A 20901-nucleotide genomic window follows, 5' to 3' on the forward strand; every position below is an offset into this window, starting at 1 on the left:
GGACCCATAGGCCTGAGATTTCATCAGATTCAGTACTTCTGGGATGATGATTTTTATTCAGCCGGTATAAGATTCGTGAATGGGATTTATCCAAACCCCTCATAGGGGGCCTAATATTGCTAAGATGTTTGATAATGGTATCCCAATGACTTCTGGCTGTGGTTTTGAATGTACTTCCCTAAAAGCAGCGGGGAATGCTCTCTCTTACACTTCCTCATTTAACTTTTTTCTCAGTTTATATTAGTTAATACATTTGCTTTCCAGAGCTATAATTATAAGCTTGAAGAGCAACAAGTCACTAAATATTCATTCAAAATATCTCACTTTTGTCCAACGTGTGGGAGGAAAAAAAACCTATTTTGTTAGGACAGAAAAACAAAGCTGAAGGAAGTTTCCATCTAGACACTGATAAATGACTGTCTGTGACCAGTGCCTCGTCTTGGAGGAATATGTTAACTCACAAAGACATTTTTAACCTTGTAGAGTCAGATTTTCAAAATTGCTTAAGGCAACTGAGCATTTAAAAATCATGGAAGGTCTGTGACAGATGCGAGTACAATTCTTTGAAATGTAATCTATACTGAATTGGGTTTTATTTATGAGTGAGCGGAAAGGCTTATTATCAGGTTAGTTCAAAACTTTTATTTCTTATGTTACCCCCATCCACTCAGGATCCAAAATCTGAATTTAAAATGGTTGCATTTGATCTCTTTAACCCCTCAGTGTCACCCTAAGCTCTTTGTGGGGAGGTAAAAACAAACACACAACAAGGTGACTTCATTGTAAGTGTCTGTCCAGCTTTATTTACATTTACTTGTCTGGGATTTAAGCGTGTACTTTATATTAGGCACAGATGTGAAGAGGAAAACCTTCCTTGTTCTGGGTTCCTGTGAAAACTCGATCATTTGGTCTTTGCAGCTAGAACTTGAATCTAGTACCAAGTTGTTCTGAAGTTTCCGTAGAAATCACTCTCCTTCAAACAATAATAAATGAGCTTAGTAAAGGCAGTTAAATCATCTAAAGTTGGCTTATAGGATGTCTTTAAAATAAAGTGTGGGGGATCAAAAAAGATTGGTTGTCTTCCTATTTAATTCTTTATGCCTGCATATATAGAGCAGACTTGCTCAGTTTGCTGAATGACAGTCTTTCCATACCGTTTCTGATCCCCAGCTTGGATTGCTTGGTTGCCAGATTGCACCTTTAAAGGTTTTAATTGACATTAAAAACTATATGATTTTCTTGAAAATATAAAATAACACAACTGAAACTAATGTTCATCTTCATGGAGGTATCAGACAGAACAGTCCTCCTGAGAAGGTTTTGTCCACACTTGATTTTTCAGTTATAATGTAATAGGAATCCATGCTCGGATTTGATAGGTACTTAAGAATGTGCAGCCCAGAGTGGATGGGATAGTTGGCATCTTTAGTGTTTGTTATGTCCTTCTCTAACTTGCTACTTCAGGCTTCTTATGTGCAGATAGAGTGAGGAGAATAACAACCGTAATAAGCTAGTTGAAAGGTTTATCAAGCCTCACATCATGTCTCCAATGGAAGACAACAGCAGATGGTAGCAGGGAGCAGTGTTAGAACAGGGCAAGCGTACAGCCATACTTCCTCAGGTATAATGTCCCAGCCTGGAGTGATCAGAGACTTGCAGAGGAAAGTACTACAGTACTATGAAAATGTCTTTCTGTTACTCACTAGTAGCTATGGCTTTTATAAATCCACACATTTCAAAGAATGTTCAGGTATTGTGTTGATATAGCAAGACTATTTTTCTGTTCTTTCAGCAATGCTACCTTCACACACAAAATGTATAGCAGCAGGAATTAGCTGTTCAGAATATATCCTTGCTGGTTTGCACTGCATGTCAGGGTGAAAAATAGGTTTTTTATTCTAAAACCCATTAGTAAAGATTTTATGTTTAAAAAGGCAAGGAAAAAATTGGGGAACCCTCTACTTATGTTGATCAGATAAATACTGTTAAAATGCACAAATGGAGCTTTGTAAATTTGCAACACTTTAAAGGAATTAATAATGGACTATATGGGCTAAGTGGCATCATTGTCCTCTACTGTGTTTTCAGCAAGCTCCTAGAAATCCCTGTTGCTGCACCCGATTGCTGCTGTAATCAAGGAAGACTACAGCTGAGCTCCAGCACAGAGCACAGAGTTGACCTTGACTAGCTATTGACATTGTTCTGTTTCCTCCAGTTTGTTTTAAAATATAAAATTAAGTATCTTTTGTGGGAAGAGAGGAAATATTTTGTTTTTCTATTTATTGCCATGGATGGGGATGGGGGGGAAGAAAAAATGCACAAAATTGCCCCAACTGTGCAGCTTTTGCTTATTGAATTGTTATCATAAACATTTCAGGGTGCTTTCCTTTCGGTCATAATCTTTCTGCTTGTGCATGCTGTGCATGCGTGACCAGGGAGGAAGAATGCATTCTAAACCAAATCTCAGCATGTCTCAGCAGGGAAAAAATGAAAAGCAGAGGAAGAGCAGAGAGAGAGAAAGATTATCAGCCAAGAATACTTAATGACACTTCAGAACAATGTGTAAAGACCTTTCGTGATAACCGTCCACTGTCTAGAAATGAGTCATTGGGTATAAAACATGTAGCAGTAAGTAATCGTGTTTCCTATAGTGAGGAGTACTCGTTCTCCCTGGCTACTGTGTTTACCAGAATAGATCCCTCTTGAATCTGACATGTTGCTGCAACACAATTCAGATCTGCGAATCAGTTACAGAAAGCTATGCTGTGCACTGAAATGCTCTGTTATGCTCGTCTCTTAAGCAGAAGAAGTAAGAGATCTCTCATTTCAAATTGCCCCTAGTAGTGCCTGATCTCCAGTGTCAGTTTGCATTGTCCATCATGAGGCACAGCTGCTCATCACACCATCCTGAACAAGGCAAGAAAAATGCAGATTACTTGACAGGATCCACAAAGAGAGGATAGAGGTGTAATTTCATTGACCTCTGAGCCAGTCTGATTTACATTAGCTGAAGTAATGTCCCTATTATTTTCTGCCACCTTAGGTCCAGTAAACTGAACACTTTGTCCTACGTTGTGAAATGCTGGGAAAATATGCATCCCAGCTTTCCTAGTGTTGCAAAAACAGAACAATCCTTTGCATGTGACTTCCAGTTAATATCCTATTCTCTTTTAAATTACTATTTATCTTGAGGACCTCTTTCATTTTACTGGGAACGGAACCTTTCCTTCAAGGGAAACAGGAATCCTGTAGAAAATGGTAAATGTGCAGAAACTGTATCTTTTTTTCCTAGAAAAAGAAAAATGATGTGTAGGTTTTATTATTACAAATTACAGCCCAGTTATTTGTCTCACCTCTCTGACAGATAAACTAGTGCTCAGCAGGAGCAAGTGCTGTAAATAATCAGTTTGCTATTTATACACTGAAATGGGAAACGCATTTATGGGTAACAATAATAATTAGAAAACATTTATAAAAAGCTTCTGGGTTGCTATTTGGTGCCTCTGGAGTGAGCAGCTGTAAGAAAGCAAAAACAATCAGTGCAACTTCAGAGAGACTGAAAATGGCTTCCATGAGCTTAAATTGTCAATAATAAAGATGTAACAGCTTCCAAGCAAATTAAAGTCTTGATGATGTTCCCATTTAAGTGAATTAGACTTTCGACTAATTTTCATAAAAGTTGCCCTAAATGTTTAGGGTACTGAATCTGAAAACATGGAACAAAATTATTTGACACACAAGGAGTGTGTTATACCTCCCCTATTAGAAAGCCAAAAATAAATGTGTTTTTTTTTTCCCTTACCTTGATTTGCTGCAGGCTTTTCCTTGCTGGTATCCCAAACGTTGACCTTGGTACTGACCTCATTTCCCAGTCCCTTTTCTTGTTTAGTCCCTTACCAAGGGGATATAATTTCACTGGGGATTTCAACTTTGTGTGCTGTGCAAAGAACCCCTAGAACTTTCTTCTTTGTGTGGTTTATTAGCAAGGCTAATTTATTAATGGAGCTGCACAGTCACTGCCTGTTTTGTTCTATGTTGTTGCAGCAGAGTTATTATACAACACTGATCTTCTGCGAGAGCTCGTAATTCACATACAGGAGCTGCCTTTTAGAGCAGGGTGGGGGGTTCATGTGTTCTTTGTTTGCATGGCTCTCTTTCCTTTGCTGTGGCCAACTTTTGCAGGGGCTGGTATGAGAGCTCATGGTAGTAAAGCAAAGTTACCTATTAATTTTTCCTCTCCAAGGTCTAGGTGGAAGACAGGGGGAAGGGGAAAACAACCTGAGCCTCGGAGCTGATCTGAGAGCACCTCACAACTCCTGCATGGTTGTAACACTGACTTTCTGCTCTACATTGTCACCAGCGTGTTTGAAACTGCTGTAAGATTATTGAAGCTGGAAGGAGCAGGAGAGACTAGGAGTGACAGGATACATATCCTGAAGGGGGCTGAGGATTTTGCTGCTAGGAGAGATAGTTTATGGAGGTACCTGATCGTCACTGTGGGTAAGAAGTGGATGCTGCTCAGAGGACTAGATCATAAAAATGGTCCTGGTAGCATTTCAAGCCATGGCCCTCTCTAGTCAGTGAGGTGTTTTTTTTTTTTTTCATGAAGCACTTATGGCCCCTGGTTTAGCTTTCCTAAGATGGCTGTGTTAGCGGGGAAGATTGAGGTTGGACTTGGTCTTTCAAGTCAGGTCGTAAATCTTTCTTCTGGCTATTATCATGTTGTTATGATACTGCCGAGAATGATTACTCCAGCAAGTCCAATACTGTTTCGTATTGAAATTAATGGTGCCTTGCTAGTGTGTAAAGACAAGAATTTGTATCATTTAATCTAAAGATTATACTAGCAAGCAGCAGCAAATTATGAGAATTACTAACGTATAGAAGATCATACTTTAGGATTACCTGAATTAAACTCGTTCCTTGCTGTTAGTCTTTCTGCAAGTGCATTGCATGCATTGTAGAATTTATTTGGTCAAACATCTAAAATTAACATGTTATGAACATGGCTTTGTGAAACTTGGCTATATTTTAAATCAAAATTCTTATTCTGTTTACATCAAGGAAAATTCCCCTTTCCCAAATAGTTCCTGTTAGATATAGGTACAGCAGTGTCCACAAAGTAGTATTAACCCACAGATAGCACAGTACTGAGTTTTATGTGCTTTAGATTCTGGTATGGATACTTTGTTGAAAAAGAGCAGGAAAATTCTGTTCAATTGATTGATTTTTAGTTAGGCTTACAGAAAAGCTATGGGCTTATGTCAACCAAATTTGACAGAGGAGTGGAGCTCTCACAAATAACTACAAGCTTTTAAAAATCATTGGCTGGAAGGAGAGAAACTATAGCAGGAGTTCAGTTTTCTGTTGTCTTTGGTCTGCTGGTACACCGGTTAATGTTTAGATGGTGATTGATTATGAGCTGCTCCTTACCTATGAGGAAATACAAGATAAAGAGGAGAGGAAATGGAAGTACTATGTAAGGGAAATGAGGTCACAGAAGACATAAGGAAATGATCTCAGATTACTATGATGAGGAAACAGGTAGGACCTAGGATACAAATCCATAGCAGATCAACCTCATTAGTTCTGCAGCTGAAGGAACAATTTATTTCCTTTCAAACAGCAGGGTAGTCTAGGTATTTGAAATAGTAGAAGGAGCTCTGGGAGCTGGATTAACAAGTTTGTTGCAATCATGGAACAAGTTGTATTGTTTTATATAGCACTAGGGAAAGTGACACGTAAAATATTGAAGGAAAAATAGGGAAGAGAAAGAGTAGGACTAGGTGGGCAACAGAACTGTATACTGGAAGAAATGTCACTGGTGGCTCAGCATTGTGTCCCTGGAGTGATGAATGAGAACCAAATGTTTGATGGCTGAATGATTGAATAGCGTGAAGTACATTCCCCTGTCAGTTTGGGTAAGAGAGGCAAAACCACAGGGTGATTCAGTACCTAAGTCAGGACCCTGCTCTGAGTCTTCCTGTTGGAGGACCACCCCCGCCATCCCCATATGTGAAGCTGGAGGTGACTAACCTCCTTAAGCTTGGAAGTCCAAAATTAACCAGTTTACATATCCTCTTCTAACTCCCTTCATAGGCATAGGGGAAACAAATATGAGGAAGATTTGACAATTTCCCTACTTGTCCATGATTTTTAAAGCAGTTTTTAAGTGGAGTACTGGATTGCTCATTCCATGTGACAATGTTACAGAAGCTGTATCAAATACACTCCAGTTATTGTTGGTTGTTTTATATTAATAAAGCAACAAGCAAGCCTAGACAGAAAGAGAAGAAATCACAGTACTTGGAAAAGAGTCTAAGAATCATTCTCCTTTGCAGGCGCAACCTCAGCTAGCAGTGCTAGGTTAAGGCTACATTACAGGTTGTATTACATCTTGCATTTTCTGTGGACGAGCTGCAGCATTTGCAGCCTCTCAGGATACAGTCACAGATTTCTGTGCTGTTTTGTGCCGGTGCATTAGAGTTTGTCAGTAAACCTTTTAAATATAAAATATGAAATTGTACACATGACAATATATTAAGTCTACTTTAAAATCTGACATTGGTCCTTTATTTTATTGTTGATTACTATAAAAATAAAGCAGAATACTCAGCAGATACTGTCTTTTTTTTCTTATGCTTTTTAAACTGCCAAAGACTTTTTTTTTTTAAATAAGGAAGATAATTGCAGAATTTTCTGCACTGTCTAGATCAAGAAAATGCTATGTTTGATTTTTTTTCCTCAACTGTTCACTTATGACAGATAAGGAAATCTCATTTCATGGAAATCATTCAAAGCGTTAATAATATCGCTGCATCATTTTGCCTTCAACATAAATAGTACAATATAATTTTAATTATACATACACTGTGGTTTAAAAAGAGGCAAATGACAAAGAAAAATCTACATGATAAAAGGCTCCTAAACTTGCAGCATCACTTGATCAAGACATTATTAAGCATTTGCTGCAAACTCCTTCCTTGCCTGCCTCTGAGCTGCCTTGGAACCCCATTCCACCAACAGCATCCAACCAAGTCCAATCAAATTTAATCAGAGCCACCACCACTGCCATCACTGTATCATGGTTAAACGCAGCCCTGCTGGGGCATACCAAACAAGAAGAACAAAACTAGAGCAAAAACAAAATCTCAAATAGGGGCAAAGTTAGCCTGCAACATCATTCTACTGCTCTGTCCTTGACTCCTCTTTGGTGTAGTAAGTAGGACTTATTTATTACTTGGCACCGTTGCAATTATACAGCTTTTCTAGCAAGAAGAAAGTGTCTAGGAATGGTCTTTGAATAGAAGTCACTTGTTTCAATGGCTTGTTCAGCACCTGTTAGAGTTGTGGAGAACTCTTGTGTTTGGTGCAGGCTCCTTAATTTGTGGAGTTTAATGTATGCTCTCAGATATCTCTCGGGTTTTTGCTCAGACTGTTCTGTCTTGGATTTGACTCTTTGTCTATAAATGCAAATTAAAGGCTGTTACTTTTTCTTTATTTTTCTTTTCCTAACAGTATCAAGGACAAAAATAAAGGTGAACTAATCCCCCCAGTAATGAAGGAAACTGTATCCTACCTAAAAAGAAAAGGTGAGTTTTGTGTCAAAAGAGGATGTGTCTTGCAGAACAAGGACAGTAGTGTGAAGCTACATAATGCTCAGTGCCTGAGTCAGCAAAGTTTGCATCTACTCAGGATATGTTTATATCCTGAAAACTTGAGTGATGGTTGGGCACTGCCTTAAGAGCAGAGCTTTGATGGATACAGAATACTTATTATCAGATTACTGTCCCACTATGAAAAAACCACTGAAAATTTTGCCCTTGGCATTAATTAGGGAATAACAAATGAGAGAAGATGTCTTGAAATACACATCATCAACCCATATCATATTGTTGGCTTTAAATAGAACTTCCAGAAAAAGTCAATGAGAAGTTCTGTTTTTATAGAACCAGTGGCCATAAAAACTCACTGAAAAAAACGTATTTTGCAGGAGTAAGCCTGAAGTGTTCCCTTCACAAAACATTTTACTGGCATTTACAGACCCTTTGACTGCAGTTCATTTCCATAGTTACATTATATTGAGATACGGATTACAGAGACCCATATTTAAAATGAGAGCATCCAAATAGGAGTCCCCTATATCGCCTTCATGTACAGGGCAAAGAGAGGGTAGACTTTGAACCACTGACTACACCACCAAGCTCTCCAGTACATACCTGATCAACGTAAAGAACCAAATATCAGTTAGTATCTGTAGGGTAAGTGCACTGTATTCCCTAGAGAGGAACAAAGGCGCATGCAGGGGGAAAGTCAAATAAGGCTGCAGTCTTGAAATTCCTTTCCCCAATGTAATGTAATGTAATGTTTTGATTCCAGATTTTTAAGGCAATTGCAGCAACGTTTCCATAGCCCTCTGTGCTTCAAGGCCTCAGAGTTTCACAAATGTTTGCTAAATCTTACCGTACTAAATCTATAGCCTAATTACATTTATCTTACGGGTGACAGAACAGAAACAGAGCATAACACACTTATCTGACTGGCACAACATTACACAGTGGTAGAACTGGGAATGATTCCTGAGATCGCTGCAAGAAGAGTGTGAATTTTTAATAGGTGTGTCAAGTGAAGAAAATAAAAATGTGTTTGGTTCGGTTATTAAAAAAAAAAAAGGAAACATCTCTGGCATTTAATATGTCATTAAGTTTGGTTAATGTTTGAACAAATTTTGAGCCTCAGCGTGATCTTTATCAAGACAAAAAAAACCAGACTCAGATATCTATATTGCTGTTAAATGAGTTTTATCAAGATTTTCCTCATTTAAAGAGCTATTTGTACTGACAGCACACAAATAATATAAAATATAAATTTTGAGTAAATTATATTCTTCTGTAGATAAGCTCACCCAAAACCTATATACCACAATATTCCCAATTCTTAATTTGCATCCTTGATCTGTCATTCTGAACAAGGTAAATCTTACTTTCCGAATTCAAATAGTATGCATGATTGATCTGTGTTCATTTTAACTATTGCCGTTAGGGTTTGGTCTGAGTTTGAGTTTATTTGAGCCCTAAGTGAGAAATTTCAAACTTTTAAACAACTTGCACTTAATAAGGATTTGTGAAGACAAAGGATGGAGGGGCAAGAAAAACGTTGCTCGTCAGCTTTATTGCTGATTCTCAAGAGAAATCCTGGCTTCATTGAAATCGATGCAAGATACCACTGATTTAAATGAGGACAAACTAGACACTTGGTGTCTTGCCCTCATTGCCAGGCTGTGCTCCTTTATATTTGAGCTTACCTCATGGTAAATAAGAGCATTAAATAACTGCCCATTATGGTTTTGTTTGGGTTTTATACCTTGAGTGAACCTGATTAATGATATGCATAGGAAAATGAGAGAGTTTGCAAGCAGTGCAGCATAGCATCTATAGAGATGCTTGTGTACAGAAGAGCTAGCTCCTCGCTTCTTGAAATCTTGCTGATTTATCTTCAAAATACCTGCAGCAGCCAAGGCTAAGTACTGGAGTGGGGCCAGTTCTGCTATTAAAAGTATCTAGTGATCTGCAGTAGATGAAGAGTTCCTAACAGACGTTATTGAAGGCCTCGTGGTTCAATTTCAGGATTTCCACTCAAGCCCATAAAGCTGTTTGGGTGTGCTGTTTCCAGACTGGTGCTAATGATGAAAACTTCGCAGGTGTAGCTTGTATCAAATGTTTTGGTTGGATACAGGGAATGTAAATAGTTCACTGCTAAGAATGTTGAAGGCAAGTGACTGGCAGCTTGAGACAATCCCTGTAATTATAATTGTAAGTGGATAATTAGAGCTTGTGTAGTGTATCAGTGCATGCCCCATCTGCAGATGAGAGCCAGACTTTTTTGTGTTTTAAATTGTTGTAAAACAATCATCCTTACATATATTTAGCTTATCTTAATAGGGAAATACCTCTTCCTCACTAATCACAGGAGTCAAGAGAGCTAAAATGAGCATGAATGTGTACTGACATCATTACTTCTCACAGCTGTTATTATTTAGAAATTGAGTGAAAATTCAGTCACTAAAATGTTAATTGATTTAAACTTTTGGCTGTGCTTGGGAGGAGGATTTTGCATATCTGGCACGTCCTTGGAATTATTTAAAGATTATAAACAAATAGGAAGTTTATGGCCATCTTTATGTCGTGCTTGTGACACAAGACCTCCTCCATGTCTTGCTTTTGTTCTTTCATGGTGTTTTGTCTCATTGCTATTGCACCAGTCCCATACTCTTCCCTCTCAGCAATTGCTGAGTCTAGCTCCGATACCCACAGTTTTCTGAAGCAGTAATGCTAACTATGCAGTACAGGGGGGAAAAAAAAAGCAAGTTTTAGCTCTTATGATTGTGATAAAAGAAATTATTGGCTCAACCTTATCATTGCAGAATTTCTCCTAGACAAAATGTTTGTTATTCTGAAAGCAGTGATCATCCTTGGGTTTTCTCCAAACTTAATCTTTTTTTGGCTAAAAATTAATCTGTTCAATGCAGCATCAGCAGAGTTTGTAAAGGATAGTCTCTGAGGAAATGTGATGATACTTCTGAACAAAGCCCTTTGTGATGGGTTGATCCTGGCTGGACACCAGGTGTCCACCAAAGCTGCTCTATCACTCCCCCTCCTCAGCTGGACAAGGAAGAGAAAATATAACGAAAGGCTTGTGGGTCAAGGTAAGGACAGGGAGAGATCATTCACTAATTACTGTCACGGGCAAAGCAAGCTCGACTTGGGGAAATTAGTTTAATTTATTGCCAATCAAATCAGAGTAGGATAATAAGAAATAAAACCAAATCTTAAAAGAACACCTTCCTCACACCCATCCGTTCTTCACTGGCTCAACTTCACTCCTGTTTTTCCCTACCTTCTCTCCTCTAGCGGCACAGGGGGACGGGGAATGGGGGTTGTGGTCAGTTCATCACATGTTGTCTCTGCTGCTCCTTCCTCTTCAGGGGAAGGACTCCACACTCTCTTCCCCTGCTCCAGCCTGTGGTCCCTCCCACATGAGACAGTCTTCCACAAACTTCTCCAGTGTGAGTCCTTCCCACGGGCTGCAGTTCTTCACAAACTGCTCCAGGGTGGATCCATTCCACGGCGTGCAGTCCTTCAGGAAAAGGCTGCTTCAACATGGGTCCCCACAGGGTCACAAGTCCTGCCAGCAAACCTGCTCCAGCATGGGCTCCTCTCTGCAGCGGTCCTGCCAGAAGCCTGCTCCAGCATGGGCTTCCCACAGGGTCACAGCCTCCTTCAGGCACCCACCTACTCTGACATGGGGTCCTCCATGGGCGGCAGGTGGATCTCTGCTCCACCATGGACCAACATGGGCCGCAGGGGTGGGGACAGCCTGCCTTCAGCATGGCCTGCACCACGGGCTGCAGGGGAATCTCTGCTCCAGCACCTGGAGCACCTCCTTCCTCTCCTTCTTCACTGACCTTGGTGTCTCCATAGTTGTTCCTCTGACATATTCTCACTCCTCTGTCTGGCTGAAGTTGCCATTGTACAGGGTTTTTTTACCCTTCTTAAAACGTCGTAGGATGATAGAATGGTTTGGGTTGGAAGGGACCTTAAAGATAACCTAGTTCCGAGCCCCCTGCCATGGGCAGGGAGCTCTTTCTCCAGACCAGGTTGCTCAAATCCCCATCCAACCTGGCCTTACACTTCCAGGGATGGGGCGTGTCCACAGCTTCTCTGGGTAACCTGTCCCAGTGCCTCACCACCGTCACAGTAAAGACTTTCTTCCTTATATCTAATCTAAATTTGCTCTCTTTCAATGTAAAGCCATTACCCCTTGTCTTAGCACTAAATCCCCTTGTCAAAAGTCCCTCTCCAGCTTTCTTGTAGGCCCTCTTTAAGTTCTGGAAGGCTCCTATAAGGTCTCCCCAGAGCCTCCTCTTTCCAGGCTGAACAGCCCTAGCTCTCTCAGCCTGACCTCACAGCAGAGGTGCTCCAGCCCTCTGATCATCTTCATAGCCCTCCTCTGGACTCGGTCCAGCAGGTCCACATCCTTCTTATGCTGAGGGCTCCAGAGCTGGATGCAGTACTCCAGGTGGGGTCTCAAGAGAGCAAAGAAGAAGAGTAGAATCACCTCCTCGACCTGCTGGCTACGCTTCTTTTGATGCAGCTCAGGATATGGGCTGCCCTTTCTGGGCTGCAAGCGCATGTTGCCGGCTCATGTTGAGCTTCTCATCCACCAGCATCCCCAAGTCCTCCTCAGGGCTGCTCTCGATCCATTCTTCGCCCAGCCTGTATTCGTGCTTGGGATTGCCCACATGCAGGACCTTGCACTTGGCCTGGTAAAACTTCATGAGGTTTGCATGGACCCACCTCTCCAGCCTGTCATGGTCCTTCTGGATGGCATCCCTTCCCTCCAGCTTGTTGACTACACCACACAGTTGGTGTCGTCAGCAAGCTTGCTGAGGGTGCACTCACTGTCTGTGCCACTGACAAAGATGTTACACAGCACCAGTCCCAATACCGACACTTGAGGAACACCACTCGTCACACAAAGAGGTTATTCCAGAGGCCCTATCACCGTCAATGGGCTTGGCCTTGGCCAGCAGCGGGTCCATCTTACAGCCGGCTGGCATTGGCTCTGTCAGACATAGGGGAGGCTTCTAGCAGTTTCTCACATAGGCCACCCCTGTAGCACCCCGCTACCAAAACCTTGCCACACAAACCCAATACACCCTTGTCCTACTTTGTGCATCTATGCAAGTCAGTGGCATGGTAATGCTGGCCACCGATGCGTAGCCCAACCCATGCTCTTGCTAGCTGGACTATCTGTTTTTTTCCCCTGAGCTCTCCATCCTGTGCCGCAAGGAAGGAAGAGCATGGGCTCTGTCAGTGTCAGTATTTTCCAACCAAGCCCAGGTTTGCTCAGAGCTGTCATATTCCTGATCATAAGATCTCTGCAAACCAGATTTCTAAGGAGAGACGGCTTGTCGGGTAGAGTGTTTTCTGAGATTCTCAGCCAGCTGATACTTGAAAGCCAAGTACCTGCCATGCCAAGGCTGTTAAGATGTAGGTGATAGACATGCATTTTTTTGCACTTGATTATAAGTGTGCAGGTATCTGTTGTACCTGCTGTCTGCTATGATTTTAACTCTTTCTGTAAATCTGGAATATCTCAATTCTGCCGTCAGCTTCAGCGGGTGTTGGTTCCCGTGCTGACAGCCCCAGGAAGCTGACTGGCAGCATTCTTTGCACTCCAGACGCAGCCGTGAGCACAGTGAGAGCTTCAGTTCATCTTCCGGAAGTGACAAAAATTCACTGTCATTACCCTGTTCCATTTGATTTTGGCATAGTTTCCAGCCTTGCAGAATTAGCAGGGAGTGGGTTTTGTTTTTCAACCTAGGTGCTGTATTTCCACTCTTTCTTCCCATTGCTGCATTTTCACATCTATGAACCTGAAATCAGTTTCTGAAATTCTGACTTAGATCACAAGAACTTGTGCAAAATCACACGTCATCAACAGGCTTAGGATTTCTTGAAACGTCGGAGGCACTCTGACATACGTTAAATCCGTTCTGTGTTGCTCAGGTTCTTATTTCTTAAACAGATCTGATGCAGGAGCTGCGGTGGTATTAAACTAGGCACCAGCCTGCAATAGTATGCTACCAGGCTAAGGAAACTTTCCATTTCTAAGGTTCACCCAGCCTTTTTAATCCTAATGACTCTGATCCCTTTGACAGATTGCTTTGTGTCACGTTTTTCCTCCTTAATGTTTAAGTTTTCTGCCTCAGTTTCAGACAACGCTCTTTGCAGAAGTGTTATTCCCAGTGTGGAGCCATCCTCATCTGTAAAAACAAGCCAAAACTCTCCTTCTTGTATCGAGTTATTGAGTGAGCTCTGAGAGCAGCAAGCATGTCCTCATCCCCAACAGCCAAGTTAACGTTACGACAGTGAGTGTAGGTTTCTTCCTCATGCATTTATCCGCCTGTATATTTAGATATCTATTTCTGAGCAAGATGACTCTCACTGGATCCAATTAGTAAGTCACCTAGTACCTTAACAGAGGCTAAAGAATCTAACATAAGCAGAGACTTCTCTACATCTATATGTATTATAGAAATGAGATGTATTATGGCTGATGCCTCAAGACAGTATTACAATAAACACGATAAATTAAGTTTCTTAATTTCTATAATAATTTTTGCGTTGTTTTTTTCAACAAAGGAAGAGAAAGTAGCCACTTCACCGCTTTTATTCTACCTCCACTTCAGAGTGAAAAATGGTTTTTAAGGTTTCTAATACTGAATTTTAAAAATGCTTAATTTCAATTCCTGCTAACCTTCACAGGGAAGAATTGTTTTTTCTAAAATGAGTTCTGAGTATCTGAGAAAATCAACTCCTCGCTACGACTAAGCCTCAGAGTTCATCTTCTGAACCAAACCAGAGGAGTGCTCTTAATTTCAGAAGTAAGGTGTTGGTATCATCCCTGAACCCAACTGATGATTTATTCAGGCCAAAGAGGAAGAACAGGATTAACATAGCATATTTGTGACTAGATCTTCATAGTAACCAGCAAAGCAGAGGACTTCTTTTTTTCTATGCTCAGCCTCAAAGCCACAACCTGTTCATCTCTCTAGTTTATAAATGCAAGGCTTGACTTGCACTTGCACTAAATAAGAATTTTTTTTTGTGTAGTACCTCAACTCTGCCATGCCGTGAGAAATTACCTTGCTTAATTAAATATTCACTCTCTTGTCAGAGCAGTCTGAAGTGTTTCTAACCTGGTGTGATTCCTTTGGTGGTAATGATTTGATGCTTTGCTTACAGACCCTTTTCTCCAAAAAGCCCAGCTTAGGGTAGTAATTTTCTTTCTCTGGTTAGTATGTCCTCATGTGTCCTCAGCAACCTATTTTGTGCTGAAGTGAGACTGTGAGTGGGGGCTGTCACTTCTAACTGACTGGTTTGGTAACCAGGGATATAAGTAACGCCACGCTATGGAGGATGCATCTTTGTGTTTATGGCTTCCATAATGCTCAGGGACTGGGCTGTGCGAGTCGCTGCAGCTGCTGGTGCTGCCCACACTGGCCTGGCAGGGCAGAGAGGGGCCCGCTTGCTTCAGAGCTGCCCGTTCTCTTCAGAGCTGCCCTGCCTCTAAGGCAGTTTTATCCGTCGTAGGCCTGAGGATTCAGAAATGCGTGTCTGCTTTTAAACTCTAATAAGATGTCACTGCAGAAGTTCCCTTTCATGTCTTTTACTTAGATGTCTTCTTTCCTAGAAAAGCAGATTACAGACTGGATATAAGGTATCGTGATAAATTAAAAGCCAGACGATGTGTGGCTGGTGATTTTGGTGTTTGTTTAGGTCAGTATTAGTACAATTCACCATGCTCTCGTAGTTTTTAAACTGCATGGCAAAATCCGTATTTTGTTTTTCATAACCCCCAGCATCTGGAAGTCAGAAGATAGCTTTCAAGGGAACTTTAATTCGATTCATTATAAAGGTGGATATAAACTGCACTGTTGAGTCCTGCATGAAGAAGTCAAATAGGTTACAAATGGCAGGAGTGTAGCTCTAGCCTATCTCAAATATTAATACACTGTCATTTGTACTGGTGTTATGCAAAATACCAACTCAAAATATGTAGATCGGATTATTATTTTTAATGCATTTTAGGTTTCTGAGAGTATCCTCAAAGGTATAAAATGTGTGCTTGTCCATGTTTTAAACAATTTTAAACCAAAGCTAACCTACTGAGATTATTACTAAAATTTCCAAAATTTGATCACATTTGCATTCTCAAGAACAGCCATATAAGGAAAGAGCTACAAAAGATTGCAGAGAGAACTCATTACTAAAGAGACCATATGAGATCTGCAGCAGCTCAGAAGTGATGGAACAATAAACTCGCAGTGAAGGAATTGCACTGCAGAATTACAAAACAGATATGATAACTATCCCCTGAAGGAAAATTATCTTGCGTAGCCCCCATTGCCAAGTCTTTCTCTCTTACCTCATCTCTTTTGTTGACTGGAAGTGCTTTGCAGCACAAAGTTTTTGTTCGATGTTGTCTCATTGTTCCACAGGAGTGTCCTGGGTGATGACTAAGACTTCCAAAGGAAAGGGTAATAACCATGCTATAGAAGTTTAATGATAAACTAATAAATGTCCTATGGTATGATTACAGCAACAACTAAAGCTGTCCTTTATCTGTTCAATAGCAGAAGCAGTGGTAAGTGGTGATTAATCTTTCTCATCCCCTCCATGAAGCACAACAAATCTTGCCGAAAGAGAAAGTTTTGGTTCTGTTTTTTAATGTGAATGAATACATCCTGGTAGTAAGAGTCAGAATGGAGAGAGACGGATTGTTATGCATTCTGAATACGTTTGGATTGCTGCAGCTTAGCGAGTTTGCCTCTTGGCCTCCACTTCTTGTGATCAGCCAAATATCTTCTATGCAACACCAGGAAAGCCTGATACTGGCTGTATAAGCATTCCTGAGTTCTTGGTTCTTTCTGTTTTCATGTGAATGGTTTTACTTAGGGTTCATGGAGATGAGATAAATCTCAAGACTGGTTTGTGTGCCATCAAATAAAAAGGAACCCTGCAATAAGCACAGTTTGTGTTTTTGGTGCTCAGACATTGTAAATAAATTACGTTTGGAGGTATCAAGTGTAAACTGAGCATATTCATTCATAAATCCAAAGGCTAGAGACTATGCCGTTCAAAACTGCAAGGACACAAATACACTTTGGGTTCTGTGGAGGATGCATGGTTCTACATCCTTGCTGCTGCTGCTTAGCTTTTCCATAGGGCTGGAATGGTCCCTTCTCTTCCCCTCTGCCTTTGATCTGCTGTGCACCTTCTTGCAGTGCAAATCATCTTTACAAATGGCAGACATAACACTCACTGTATTCATTGCACAGAGTACAAGGGAAAGGAAGACTGTGCAATCTCCTCCTCAAACTTACACTGTATTCTAGCTTTAAAAAAAAATAAACTGAATTTGTCTTATGCATAAAAAGTCACAATTGCCACCATTTCAGGTATTTAAGATGTTACATTGAAGATGGACAATTAAAATATGATATAAACTCATCAATCCTCATATTAAAATAAATTATTTCTAATTTTTTAAAGGGAATACTACTAGAATTAGGTAATCTGCAAGAAGATTTCTTAAATCAGTTGTATTAATGAGAATGAAAACAACTTCCAAATCAGGATGGACACTTCCTGAGACTTGGCAGGACCCCAGTCAAAAGAAACATTTCCAAACTCAATTTGGGACAGAAGGAATTCAGATGCTCACTCTTTGCTATTTTTCTTCTGAAAGCAGACAAATTAACAAAGGTTTTTGATGCCAGCAACCCTCAAATCAAGGATGATTGAAAGAAAAAGAATGTAATTTTCTCATCTCTCTTTCTTCGACAAGTTTGCAGCAATGTGACAGCATGTGTTGCTCTAATTTATCTTTATCAGTTTTGATTTTCTGTGTCTTTCCTGTGGGATAACCGATTGGGCGGTAGAAGGGGGTTAAATATTTTTAGCAACAGTTTATTAATTCAGAGTGTGACACAGTTGTGTCATTGCACTGTGAAATTTTGTCTACTGTGGTAAAAGCTATCTTATTTCAATGTGGAATGAAGTGCCTGCCTGTTTTCATTTATGATTACTGACATTTAAATAATTACTCAGTTAAGTTCTCAATCGCCGAATCACTTTTCATTGAATACAGATGGCTCCTTCAGTAGTCACATCACTGTTTTTTCTGTATAGCACAATATTTAAAATAAAATTTCACTCTTTTTTATCTGGAAGGCTTAGTGCAGGGTAGGAAAAGTCCTCTGATCTCTCCATCCATCCATCCATCCATCTGTCTTTTTTCATGAGGGGCAGGGAGCAGTTTGTGCTGAGTTATCTCAACAGAGGCTCTGCAGCATTGATAGAATATGTGAGTGACATGCAGCTGCATGTTTATCAGAACTGGAAAGCCCAGGCTAGCTGCTCATGTCAGTCATCCCCTAGCAGTGTTCTGGCAAGCACTGCTGCTCCAGGCTCGGTATTCTCTATGGATTGTGTTACCCATGCTATATGGCAAAGTAGTTCAACTTGTAACACACACACACACACACACACACAAAATTTCTTTGAAGAGACAGCTGACATGAGTCATGTTGTAAACAGGATTTGATTGAAGAACGCTACTAACAAAAAATAAATAGGCTACTTCCGATTTATTTTTTAAAAGGACAAAAATGAATACTTTGAGCTGTAATGACCAGGATTGTCTTTAGCCAGTTTTGTTGCCTCATCCTGTAACTCTGGTGGCTGTGGCATGTATTTTGTCTGCAAAAAGAAGACAAAGTGATTAATTTTATTTTAGTGTGGGCACCTTGTGTTACCTTAATTATGGTAGTTCCAAGAACGGGGGATTTTTTCCCCTAATGTGTGAAAAGGAAAAGACAGGATTGGAGAAAGTATTTCCTAACTGTATATAAGGTTGTGCATTTATCTATCACAGTGCAATAACCAACGAGAGGCTTCAGGTCCCTTTTGTCTTTCTCATCCCTTATTGTGAGACCCCAGTTGGGCGCGTATGCTAATACGTTTCAGGTTATGGGAAACACCATCATTCAAATCATGTTTTCAGGTAGCTTTTCCTTGCCCTGCTTCAACACAGAAAGCACTGAGATCAATTAATAGGCTTAGAGGCCTCTAAAAAAAGTATCCTTCTCAATTCGTATGCATCACAGCAGTCAGAAAAATATATTGCAAAAGGGCTGTCTCTGTACACAGGTTCATCGTTTTCCCCCTTCAAAGGCATAATTGCTGTTGACTCATATTTCTGTTTACCAGTAGGCTGAAGTTATGACCCATGCTTTATTTAAAAATTGCTATAATATATTATTTTCTGGTCTGACTGTATTTTATGCAAAAAAAAGATGTGACTCTTACTGTTGCAGTTCTTTTACTTTAGAAGGAGAATATAGCTTTTTCTTTTTTCCTAAGAATTGTGCTAACCTACGTTTAATGAGTGTCATGTCATTTGGATAGATTGCCCACAAATGTAAGAAGGATTGGAGATATCTGCTTTGGTAGTTGGCTTGTTGCCACCTGTGATTAAATTGCTGTATGTGGATTCAGTTTCAGCTGACCTAGTAAATGAATTCTGGAAGAAGCGTGGATATTGCCTGTATCCCAGATATCTGCAGATGAGGATAAAATTTGCTTTTCCTTCTCCAAAAAACATATCCAGCAAGAGCTCAGTGTTATGTGCCATAACAGTGACATTGATGGGATGTAGGGCCAGACAAGTACAGCTGCTGTCTCTGCTACAGATTAATGTCTTTAATTAGACTCTTGAAAGCTTAGCCAATAGAGGCATAAACATGTTAAAAATTGATATTTATTACATTGTGGTTTATACAGTGAGATTCACATCAGATTAAAATATTAACTATTAAGCCAATTCCTGCAAACTGAATTGCAAGCATTTATGATGTCCATTTTCTAAAAGAGGTTTTCTACAGAAAACCTCCAGTCCACTGACAGCCAGCATAAAATTCTACAAATTCTCAGGAAATTATTGTATTTCTTGTTTGCTGAGGGCAATGCCTTGATGAGCTAGCTGTTCACAGCTGCCACTTCCAAAACCATGTCTTTAGACAGGTTGTGCTATAAATCTAATGGAGCAGTTTTACTACTGTGATGTGATTTGCCGTAACTTTATTCAACTGAAACATGATCTGATCGGGAATAAAGAATAGATCATAATTATTGTCCATTTGGTTCCTTTAGTAACCACACATCTCCTTCTTAGATATTGTAGTTTGAGATGTCATACTCCTTCCAGAACTGAATGGGCAAAACTTTTAATATTCAACCTGGAATTTAACCGGTAAGGGCTTAAATGCTTAGAAAGTAACTAGGAGATGTATTCAGCTAAACTCCAGCTAAGCCTCTAAATATAGTCAGTGGAGCACTTTCAAGTAGAGCTTGGAGTTCTTTGCAAAAGTCTCTGAAATACGTCTATGAAAATTTACTTCAATAGAACATTATAAATTATTTTAGTATAATGATCTAAATTCGTATGAACAATACTACATGCTATTCTGTAAGGAATGGGTTCATTAAGGAATTTTGTTTGAACTTACTATTTTTTTTATGTATAAAATACACCTGCAACTTGGGTGGATTTACAGGAATGACTGAGAGTCTTTCATTAGTGTATGACTCAAAATTTTTCTAGAACACCATAAAGATTCATGATCATGCAAATAGATGCATTTGTACTTTAGCTGAAATACACAAACATTTATTTCAGTCCGGCTACTTACCTACTGAAAGATAAGCATGAAAAAATAAAAAAGTCAATCAGACTTTCCATACTCACATAAAGAAATGTACAGCAGTCCCTCCAGGTCAATGGGTCATCTGCTACCCTCCTCCAAACGTCAGCAGTCAGACCAGCATAGGATAATATTTTAGATTACTCTGCTTCCAGTAGGAATTTCCAGTTGAGACTACTATGTGAGTCAAATTGTGTTACCTGCTGGGGGGAAGGAACAGCACAAACTGGAGGGAAGGGAAGAGAGAGAGACATGATGATTTTACCAAATTCAAAAACAAGAACCTACCACAAGTCTCCAGAAAGTAACACTGCTTGTCCTCATCTTGTTTTGCATAATAATTCACATAAATAACTTACCTTGTAAGCTGTGGTCCAAATTACATCCTCGATTGGATGCATTTTCATAGAATCATAGAATGGTTAGGATTGGAAGGGACCTTCAAAGGTCATCTAGTCCACCCCCAAAACTTTTATTGAAGTTTTTCGTCTGTAGCTGAAGTCACATTTCGGTTAGTGCAAGATGTGAAAGCAAATTAGATAGATACTCTTCAGGAGATTTATGATAAA

At 40.0% G+C, this 20901-nt stretch overlaps 1 protein-coding gene across 2 annotated transcripts in view; it reads left to right on the forward strand.

Moving 5' to 3' along the window:
• ARHGAP8 (Rho GTPase activating protein 8) overlaps positions 1–20901 on the forward strand; it is an 81506-nt gene that overhangs the window by 47777 nt on the left and 12828 nt on the right. For both annotated transcript variants that reach the window (XM_086757653.1, XM_086757660.1), the window contains exon 9: positions 7519–7592. In XM_086757653.1, the coding sequence (XP_086613779.1) occupies positions 7519–7592 (74 nt within the window). The remainder of the gene's footprint in view (positions 1–7518; positions 7593–20901) is intronic.

This window comes from Chlamydotis macqueenii, chromosome 1, assembly GCF_036417535.1.
Source record: "Chlamydotis macqueenii isolate bChlMac1 chromosome 1, bChlMac1.mat, whole genome shotgun sequence".
NCBI classification, from domain to species: Eukaryota; Metazoa; Chordata; class Aves; order Otidiformes; family Otididae; genus Chlamydotis; species Chlamydotis macqueenii.